The sequence below is a fragment of the Petromyzon marinus genome, chromosome 4, assembly GCF_048934315.1.
Source record: "Petromyzon marinus isolate PM22_M1 ecotype Great Lakes invasive population chromosome 4, UKy_Petmar_22M1.pri1.0, whole genome shotgun sequence".
Classification (NCBI taxonomy): Eukaryota; Metazoa; Chordata; class Hyperoartia; order Petromyzontiformes; family Petromyzontidae; genus Petromyzon; species Petromyzon marinus.
Window position 1 is genome coordinate 8677835 of NC_133670.1, and position 11013 is coordinate 8688847.

Sequence of the window (11013 nt, forward strand, 5' to 3'; positions counted from 1 at the left end):
AACAGTTTGCATGTTAAGGTTCAATTCCAAGTAAAGTCCTCCGAAAACGCGCATTTTCATAATGCGAATTGGATATAACACGATGAACGTATTAGGGAACACCTTTTTTATAACGCGGATGCGAATTGAATATAATGCCACCGAGTGAACAGAACTACGTCGTGCGAGTAAAAATAAGCAGTTGTACGGCTGCCTCGGCCTAGCATCACACAAGGCGAGATGCTGCTGGATGCTTCGAGATGCTACCCACGCACCTCGGTCTTGGTTCAGCCTGCATACGCATCTCACGTGTTCGTGCGGACTGTGTTTTACCCAATATTATTTATTATTTATTATAACGTGATTTTTCCATAACGCGGTGTTCTTCGTCAACGCAATTACTGCGTTTTAGGAGAAGTAACTTTTGAGAAAATCAAACATTTTATGCTGCAAGGTTGTTTAGTTTTACCTTCACACTGCATACAATTATGTTAATTGCCTGCCAGTGACTCGTAAATTTAAATGGCAAATGTTTATCAATCAAGAGCATTGGTTTAGAATAGGGTGTGTGGTTTGGTGTTTTTTATATATATATGATCACGTGACACAAATCATATTAAAAAAATTAGACTTCAAAGAATGCCGATTAAATTGATCAGAATCGGCGAGTCGATCGGACTTGGCAAAGTTCAGTATTGCAATTGCATTTCAATTCTAAAAGTTGATCACATTATGAAACCATTAAAAGTTCTGCAAATTAAAACTAGTAACCTCCTGCGAAAACATCAAAACATATCTAAAGCACAGTATAAATGTATTTTAAAACATTAATCATTACCTAATATAGAGTAATGTAAACCTTCAACACACTGCATAATAAAAACTACTGGAGGAGACTGCAGTTAAAAGTAAACATGCAATCTTGTAATTTCTTGTTCATACCACTCCTGATAGAAGGGTCTCCACTGGAGGCAGCTCTAGAACCCCTCTATAGGGGATTTTGGCTCACTTTTGCATGCTGGTCAAATGTTTTGGAAGAACTGGGAGTACAGTAGACACATTTTTACTCATCACACACAACCTGCCAATCGACTGGTGAACTGTGCAGTCGGCTTGGATCAAAGCATTCACTCTAATCAAATCCAGAGATTGTGCATACATAGAATCCAGTTTGTGAGAATGTATTCGTTTTTCTTCCCTACTGGTTACATATAAATTATACATTTAGGAAAATGAAAAGAAGCAGAAGGAAGCAAATAGGAGTATTATTAGACAAGTCAAACCAACACAAATAATTTCTAAATTGACTCATGATCCAAATTGTGACAAATCATTAAATCTTGGGTTGTAGTTGCAAGTTTAAAGTCCCTTATAAGTATAAGTATAAAACATGAGTTGTGTTCTATAAGTCAGGAAAAGGTCGTAAAAAAATTATACTCTGTATTGGCTGTTATTAGTTATTTTTCACTTAGATTTTAATTACCATATTAACACAGACATTTGTTTTCAATGTTTAATATGATTTCATAGTATTGTATGTGTGACCTGCAGCCGCTGAATGTATATTGTACAGTTGTTTAACGTTCTACGATTGTATAATACATTACAGAAATACGAGTTTGCATGTTTAATATAAATCATAATCTAATGCAGCGATTGTTTAAATCTAATACTTTATATCTGTGGCAATGTTAAGCCAACGTCCAGAACAGACAGACCAGATAGCTAAGAGATCGTAACATTTCTCATTAGGATCCAAAATGATGGTCCATCCATAGTTTAGAATATCGCATAGTTGGCTTTTGCTTTTAGTAAAACTTAGATTCTGAAAAAGATTGAGTTAAAATGCTGATTTGCAGAGGTATGCTTTTGCGAATTATATACATTCAACAATACAAGGACTGAATAAAATTACCATGATAGACAATTGAATTGCCTTTATACATATCAGCGGCGCTAGCTCAGGAAAGCATCTATTTTGTATCTTCTGAGGCTTGCGTGTTTTTCTTCACGTAATAACTCTACAAAATTTACTGTACACTGTGCTATTTGTTTTCCATGTGTCAATAGTGAGACAAATTTACACTCTTTCAGTAAATGAATCATTAATGTCAGGTTATATTTGCCTGCTTTGGCAGAAAAAAAATGGCTATTGTAAACAGTACATTTATTATTTCTGGTCACATAATTGCGGTGAAAAACTTTTTTGGTATGGTCCCCTCCACCCAGTCGAGACCACTGCTCCCCCGTGCCGCCCCATTATGAGGGCCACAGTACAAAGAGAGATCCACGCCTCTATAGTCAACGTGGTATTTGTAAGGCGGTTGTTTAATGCTGCGGCATGAGCGTGTTTTCTCTCAATTCTCCTGTATGGCATCCTTGCCACACAGCCTGCTCTTCCCCCTTGAAAGGCTTTTGTGGAGGTGAGCCCGCGATTAAAGAACTGCTGATATAAAGAGTAGCTATGGTAAATTCGAAGCTTCGTCGGAGGAACTAGGCCTTAAATCAAAGTCCATTCCTCAATGTATTGCATGTCTGCAAGTAGTCATCGTGGTTAATCCATTGAGCTACGTGTTAATTATTAAACATACAAAAGTAGAATGTGATTTATACTGCAAAATGTTATGCTATCAGATAATTGCATATATTCCTGATAGCACTGTTCACATGTTTAATTGCATATTTTTTTTTACAAAAGCTGGTTACAGACATTCAGCAACCAAAACAGCTCTCAGCTCATAGCAATTATCCCTTCAAAAGGCTCCCTGATATAAATGTTTAATCGTGTTTTACCCTGATAGCAGTAAAGCATGTGTTTGACTCAAGGAGCCATGCCCTTGTCATCTTCAATTATGTATAATTCCTAATACAGTAGTCAAAAAGAGTCCAAAGTGATTTCCAGTTCAAATTCGCATTGAGATGATGGCTCATCTCCTGTTAATATAGCCTTTAGCCAGTGATAAAAAAAACTCCTCATACCTATGACAGGGGCAAGTCTATCCATAGCACAACCAATTTAAACTTGCCCATAAAGTGACACAATAGGGATAATTGGCCGAGTCAACCCGCAACCACAATTTGAATTAGCCACCTTCACACCGTAAGCCGCTTGCTCTACCCTTGAGCCACCTGGTCAGATACCCCCCCCCAACCCCGACTAAAAACGCAATATTATAGCGTGGAAATTAAACCACAACACTGTACTTCAAACACAGCGATATTCCTGAATGCATGTTTGCATTCTGACCACAAGTATTGTGGTTAATGCAGACATGATTCCTTGTAAAACGTTTCAGTTTGGTGTTTTAACATCTTAACACCCGTTTTGTTGCCAGGAAAAAGGGGTAAACCTCTTCTCATATTTTGGAACTGGCAAAGGAGGTCCCATGAAATATCAAATATGTAAATAGGCCAGCAATCTACTTTCTATACTGCCATCTATTGACCACCTTATATCCATGCATGATAGGTGTCTCACTCGCGTAACAATGTCTGCCAGATCTATAACAATCATAGATGAACCTATAAACGTGTTGACGTGAAGTGCTTAAGTGAGTGAATTGTTTGTAAGGAAAAAATAATCCAGTATAAAATGTTGACGATGATGACGGCTTGTAGTGATGCGCTCACCTGTGAGGATCCTGTGGACAGGTGTGTCGTCTCCTCCTCCTCCTTGAAGGTAATTTCGGCATATTCCGAGTCATCCTGCATCAAGACGGAGCCCCTAAAGCCCTCATAGGGGTTGAGAGGCAGTGAAATTGTTGCAACGATCTTGCTCTTGGGCGACGTTGGCTGGTCTGTGCTTCCGTTGCGCAGGCCTGAGCCAGCACCGTTGAATGACGCAATCTTGCCAAACGTCTTGAGCACAGGCGACTGCTCTATGGGCTTCTCCTCTACGTATGTCGCTGGTACGTATATGGGCTTGCTCTCCGTGGGCCGTTTCACTTGCCACCAGTCCTCGTTGGCCTTTTTGAGAAGAAAAAACTCTTCACCCTCGGTCATCTTGATGACCCTTCCATCCGAGCTAATATACTCGTAGCCATAGAGGGCTCGGACCTTTGGGTGTGGTGTGCTTGGGATGCCGCTTGCAGATTGCACCCCTGACATGGTGTCGGATAATATGCACTTTTATTCTCGTTACCTTAAATGTTCATTTTTTTGTTTATATTATAGCCAGCCAGTCCACTTGCTGTCTCTCAAAAATAAGTGTCCATAGATCGCAGTGAAATATTTCAATCTGAAAAAATGAAAGAAAAAAAAACACATAATTGGTGAAAATGAATACGTTACAGTCACTGGACTGCAAATATGGAATCATTATTCCATTTGTTATCAGTCAATATCACTTTTCAAAAAAGATTACAGGCATGCACATAACCAAACACAAAAATACAACTCAATTGTAACAATAATAAGTAGAATTGCCATGCAATTTGGCAGTAATGTTACTGGATCATTACTGGTTATTATGCAATAATTTGTTTGCGACTTTTCCACCATGGTTTGCACACATGTAACCCCAAACGGTATGGTCCAGTTAACAAAAGCACAACTGTCCACATATACTGAAGGCTGGCAGGCTTCCCAAGTGGCCTTTGGGTTCACAGATGTCACCATGGAAAATGCAGCGTGTTCACCCAGAGCAGCACTGTAAAATGACATGTATCTCGCACAACAATCCTTGGAAAATTGCAAATAGATTTTTTTTCTGCATTCATATATGAAACAACTGTTCAAAAAAAATGATGCAGTTGTGTCGTTTAATCACATTGCAAAAACACTATTCTTGGGGCAGTGGAGTATAATGAAACAAATCGGGAACATTCACAGCAATGAAATTACTATTATGGTAAGATTATTATTCTTCTCGAGCGGAGTAATGGATAAATGCTTTACATTAATGCAATAACGTACAATTGTGAGAACATTTATGTTTAAAACGAGAAGCACAAAGCACCGCACGTTTTACGTTACGTTGACTGCAAACCTGGAATCAACAAAACTGCAGAGACGTATGCAAATGTTTAATACAATTGCTCCCACTGCCATCGTGTGCTAAAATTGCCCTCAAATGAAGAAGCTTTAGGATCCGTTAGGAAAAGCTCTGACAATGAATTCATAACAAGATCAATGTGTTCCCTCAGGTCAGGGGGCCTTATTCAGTGACAGCACCAGATGGCATTGCTGAAAAATACATTTATAATTTATGCAGCGTGTATACGTGACTACAATAGAATATGAGAAAACATACACGAAAAAACGTGTAAAACGTAATTATTTATTACTGCCATTGTTTATCCAAAATATCATGGATGTCAAAATTAGTTGCTGGCACAGCCAGGCACTGCTGGAGATCGTCGTGCTTATTTTCAGACTAAAGCTCAGACAATCATAATAATAATTATAACAAACTCGATTTATAATGCGGACTTATTTCTGGGATCGGATGCAATGTTTGATCAAGAACTCGGAGGCGTGGAGCTAAAGCTAAAGTTCTTCATATCCAATGGTTGGCAGTCACTTCTTACATGTCCTCAGCAAATGGCAAGTAAACTGTATTAATCAGTGAAATGACAACCGACCCACCAAGCCAAACACATCCCAAATAAAACTCACAAAACCAACCACGGCTAATGTAATTACATAACCGTAATTAGAAAACAATACGGTAATAAACACATGTCATTAATTGGATTTGGTTGCACAATATTATGATTCCACTTGCTTACTCCTCCACCCTTTTCAAAATTACTCTTGTAATATATATTTCCACGACCAGTTGTGGCATGCAAAAAAGATGAATGTTTTTTAATGTCATCAAGTCTACTTGTTATTGTATCTGGGAGCGGGGTCAACTCAACCTATCGTCCCTAATGAGGGTGATTAGATTATCACCACTTGAGTACCAGGATAGCCCCCCTTTCCATGGGCATGTGTATTTTCCACCTCTGGACTCCAATGAAGATAAATATTGTACCACTGCTCGTTCGAGGAGGGATTGACTCGTTATTTTAATCATTGAAATGTATGTGGAGGTTTGGCGAACACACCTGCTTGGGAAGCATGCCGTAGCTTGCCTGTGCAAGTATTCCCACCTTAAAATGTTGAAACGTATAACAGTACTGTATTTACAGGTCGTCGTGAACTGAAAGGTTTGACTATGCCATGCTTTCACGCTATTCAATAAATGCAACAACTATTTGCGCCAACTACCGGAAATAAATACAGTACTGTTGTGCAGTTACGTGCAATTCTGACAACAAAACAAACACATTTTCGAAGAGTACTTGCAAACAGAGGTCAGGTATTGCTTTTATACTTATGCAACCAACCGGTTCTACCAGTTATGTTGCAGAAAAAAAACATTTTAAAAAATGTGGTGCATACCCCACGCTTCTACAAGAAGATTCTCTTAACTAACATTCTTCCAAATACTCGCGTAACGAATCCCCGGAAATTCTCATAAGGGTTCAAAAATTCGGCTCTGTTTGCTTAGCTCAATGATGGGTGTTCAGCCGAAAGAATGCAATTGTTTTCATTAATCCCTCAACGCACTGAAAGAAAACATTTGTTACACATTTGCAGAATCCTAGCCTCTTTGTTTACTACGAATAAATCCCAAAAAATAAATGTAAAGTGGATGTAAATGTCGGCTCAACTACGCGGTGCGATTAGCTTAATTAAGCAAGCACTGCCTGGCACCTCAGAATAAAAGCCATGTTGACAGGGCTCATGCAACAAACAAAAACACAAAAGGTGCACGCGTATTAGAGTGGGGTGTCTACAGAAATCTCAGCTGCTGACAACAGCTTTGGGAATTACTCGGTGCAAATGTGATTGCACGCTGCCTCGGCGGGGTTACTGATCTTTTGGTAAAACAGACCCAATCACGACGTAACAAAGATAAAGATCCCCCGTATAGCCTTAACAGGCTGTAGGGGCAAGTGGTGGGTGGCCAGCACCACGCCCGACCGCCTTTGTCTCCCTAGTGGCGATATTTACACACCGCACCAGGTACTCATTTGAGGCCGAGTCGACCTAGGGGAGGCCCGGGACCGGTTCAGATAATCGTCACTGGTGTTGACAGTGAGCGTGAATCGAACCCGGGTCGCCAGGTTCATAGCGCAACGCGCTAACCGCTACACCACCGCTCCCCACGTAACAATGCACGTGGCCACACACACACACACACTCGAGTCCGGTCTAACCCTGTAGAGTGCACTTTATGCAGGCAACTGGAGGTGCCGAGTTAGCCTGGGGCACCTGCGCCAGACTGCTGCTTGCTTTGCTTGCAGCTCGTGGTGGTGGAGTCGTGATGCGTTGTGGGTGGCGGTAAGGGCAAGAAACAGGGCGTGGGGGGGTGCCCGATTGTGGGTGCAGCCTTAAAGCACCACTATTGGGGCTGGCCGTGTCACGCTGTCGGTATGCAGCGCCAGCAGGTACATCTCGGGCACGTTCGAGCAACCAGAAAGGAATTCGTAAATGGAGATTTTGTTCTTCACCCTCGTCGTCGCAAGCGTCCAGAGTGGTGCAGGTGTGAATTCTCCTCAAGCCGAAGAGACATTTCGTGTTGGCATGCGATGAATTTGCAGCAGCCCTTTTTGCAGATGTGAATTCTGCACTTGCTGAAGACAGTGGGTTTTTACTGCTGCCATGCATTGCAATCCCCAGAGATGAGTAACCCCCCCCCCATCCGCCCCATCCATCCCCCTTGTGTCTCCACCACCCACTGCCGTTAAATTGCACTGTTGAGAGCCCCCAGGGAGGCAAGAAGCACTTTGAGGACGTTGCCTTCTGCTGCGAAGCATTGTATACACTCACGTACGTGCACACGAAAACGCGCGCACACACGCACCACAAGTACCGCTGCTGCACTCTCACTAGGCCTGCTTCATTTGGTCTAATGCTCGCCAGCATTGGCCCAAATAAAGGAGATAAACAATGGCCCAAATGAAGGAGATCAACAATGGCCCAAATGAAGGCGATAAACAATGGCCCAATGTAGGTATGTTTAGAGGGCCGTTTCCTGTGCACACTCGTGCACAGACGAAGTGCACATGCAACCCCACACAATGTATTTTTTTTAAATCACAAGCACAATATTCCGTACATGTTTGTTACAAGAAGAAAAACATAGGCACACACTCCACCAATCGCATACAACTATTTAAAATAGATCAAACACATAATGTTGTTTTGTTATCTTGTGAGAGCTCCGAAGCTAAGCGTTGTTCAGCCTCCTTTGAAATATCAGGTATTGTAAACTAGGGCTGTATGGTGACCAAGAATATGGCAATATAACAGCGGGCTCTTCAATACAGTACCTCAATGCAGAGTGTTGGACATTATCCTCTTGCATACGTGGGTTTTCCCAAGATACTCTGATTTTCTCCCACATCGAGCCAAACACTCATGAGTGGAAATGGCCAAACATCCCAATGTTAGGACCATCCTGAAAGAAAAAAAAAACTGGCCTTCCTGGGTAAATAAATGGCCTTATCATTGTCATTCAATTGCATAAAAGAAAAAGAGTACGTCCAATTTCTAGCGTTTGTAGAATTCGTGCGGCGAGTAGCTGACGCAGGGCGAAGTACATGAGACCAAGTACACAAGCACACATTTAAATGGAAAGCCACACACGCCTTTAAAAAGGCAACGTGTACACACGGTATAGACATTTAACAAAGCACGCACGCACACAGACATTTAAAATACAGCACAGATGCGTGTGCAACATAAAACAAAGTGCGCATTTTAGACGGAATGCACGTACACAATAAAGCACACTGCACGATGTACTCATTTCAGATGCAACCACACACGTGTGGTTTATCGGCAGACTGTTATGAAGAACCTGTCACTGATCTAGTTTGTTTTGGTTAGATTCCCAGCGCATTTCTCAAAGGAATGTCCAGCTGATGCTTAAGCCAACACCATCTGCAGTGAAGTGGATGTTGGGGAGGATCCTGTCGCATCAATGGGTTATCGCATGTAATTCTAATATAGACGACATCTCAAAATGCGTAAAACTACCCGCTTTTGCATTAAAAACACACAGTCTACCGACAACGCATTCGTACACACATCGTCATTCCACGTAAACACAACAGAGACCCATCAAACAGCACGATGCATCCACAGTAGAAAGCACAACTCACCTTATACACCACTCTCGCATGCGTCCACAAAACAATACACAGCCTCTCTCTGTACGCAGCCACGCAGCACACTTCACAGAGCCTACCTCGCATACCAATGCGTACTTGCACGACACGTACACATTTAAACACACAGATATGCACTTTAAAAAAAAGGCCAAGTAAACGAACAGAGTACACGTATATACATTTAAAAAAGGCCATATACGAATACAAATACAAAGCGAAAATACTGTATAGACATTTAACCAAGCACACATATTACACATTCAAAAGGCTGCACACGTGGGGTATGCAAATGTCACCACGGGCCCCGTAAACACATAACTGACAAAGACAATTGTCCCAATTATACGCTTAAGTCTATTGGGTCAAATGTCACCCAGTCGCAATGTTTACACACCGCACCAGGCACTCATTTGAGTCCGAATTGACCTTGCGGAGGGGTCAGGACCGGTTCAGACAATCGTCGCTTGTGTTGGTGGCCGTGAACGCGGGGAATCGAACTCGGGTGGGTCGGGGTTCGTAGTGCAGCGCGCCAACAACTACATTACCGCTCCCCGCAACCAACATGCACATGGGCAACGCAGGGAGGGCGCGTCGCTTTTACACGCCACGGCCTCTCTCTCTGGCCCTCTCCCTCCTACGTGCTCTGAAGAAGGGCCATTGCACGAAACGTTGACAATCATATACTTTTTTTGCAGGGGGGGGGGAGGTGTGGGGAGGGGGTTTGTGACCGACTAATTTCTTTTTCTTTCACGACTCCACGAAGCACAGCCACAAATTGGCTGGAGGGAGCAAAACAAAAAACCCAGGCCACGCAGTGAAACAGTAATGCGACCCCCCTCCACCACCACCACCTGCAATTAGGCAGCCTCGACCGGCGATGACCGAAAGCGATCGGAGCACGGATTTGCTTTCGACAAACAACCACGATTACCTTCCCTGGCCGAGCACCCTTTCCATTTCACGTGTTAGCAATCCCCACCCCCCACACACCCCTACCCGCCTCCCACAGATCCGTAGAGGGCTTTTCCTCTCCGTATGGGTTAGGGGTTAGGGTTTAGGTTACAATTGGAGATCTAGGCTGGCTGGTGGAAAGGAACGAAAACAAACAAGGCAAGCCAAGGGGACGAAACGGGAAGCTTCTGTGGCCAGAAACGGACTGGCAAACAGTTACACAGAAAAAAAAATCAATGCGGCAAACCCCCCCCCCCCCTCCCATAAAAAAAACTCTCTCCAGATGGAGTAACAACAGCGCAGATTTGCGGAACCGCGGAGGATGAGTGATGATGCAGAAGACGCACAACTCTCACGGAGTATCATTCATCCTCACCACCCCGTGTGAACACATCAACACACACACACATACACAGGAGGAGCACACGGGAAACCCCGCTTTGTATTCCGGACACTCAACTCACCCGCGGTACCCGAGCCGGATCGTCGAAACAGCCGGACGCGTCGTGACTCGTCGAGACGAAAGCTGGCGGCCAGCCGTGGTCGCTCCCTCTCCGTCTGCCGAGTTAAACCCGGCCCCCGCGGGGCACACGCCACGGAGCTGATGCTGCTGATGCTGCTGCTGCTCCTCCTCCTCCACCCATCACCATGATCACACCAGCACCATCGTCACCTTCGCCAGCATCGCTATCACCACACGCCGCACGCACGCACGCTACACCACCACCACCACCATCGCCGTGTTCGGTAATATTATCACAGAAGGAACCCTGCCGCGAGTGGCGGAGGGGAGAGCGAGCTTCTGAGTCAGGAGCCGCCGTGACATTCTTATCTTTATTATTTATTTCGCGCGCGTGTGTGTGTGGATTTGCCCGTGTGTGTGTTTTCCCCCTCGCTCATTGGTCAGTGCCTCCCT

At 43.5% G+C, this 11013-nt stretch overlaps 1 protein-coding gene across 2 annotated transcripts in view; it reads right to left on the minus strand.

The window, feature by feature from the left end:
* The window catches only part of LOC116938779 (rho GTPase-activating protein 12-like), an 86539-nt gene extending 75576 nt beyond the window's left edge, over nucleotides 1-10963 (minus strand). For both annotated transcript variants that reach the window (XM_032946394.2, XM_032946393.2), the window contains exons 1-2: nucleotides 10562-10963; nucleotides 3610-4216 (exon numbers count right to left, since the gene is read on the minus strand). In XM_032946394.2, the coding sequence (XP_032802285.2) occupies nucleotides 3610-4086 (477 nt within the window). In that variant the 5' untranslated portion in view covers nucleotides 4087-4216; nucleotides 10562-10963. The remainder of the gene's footprint in view (nucleotides 1-3609; nucleotides 4217-10561) is intronic.
* Nucleotides 10964-11013: the final 50 nt, after the last annotated feature.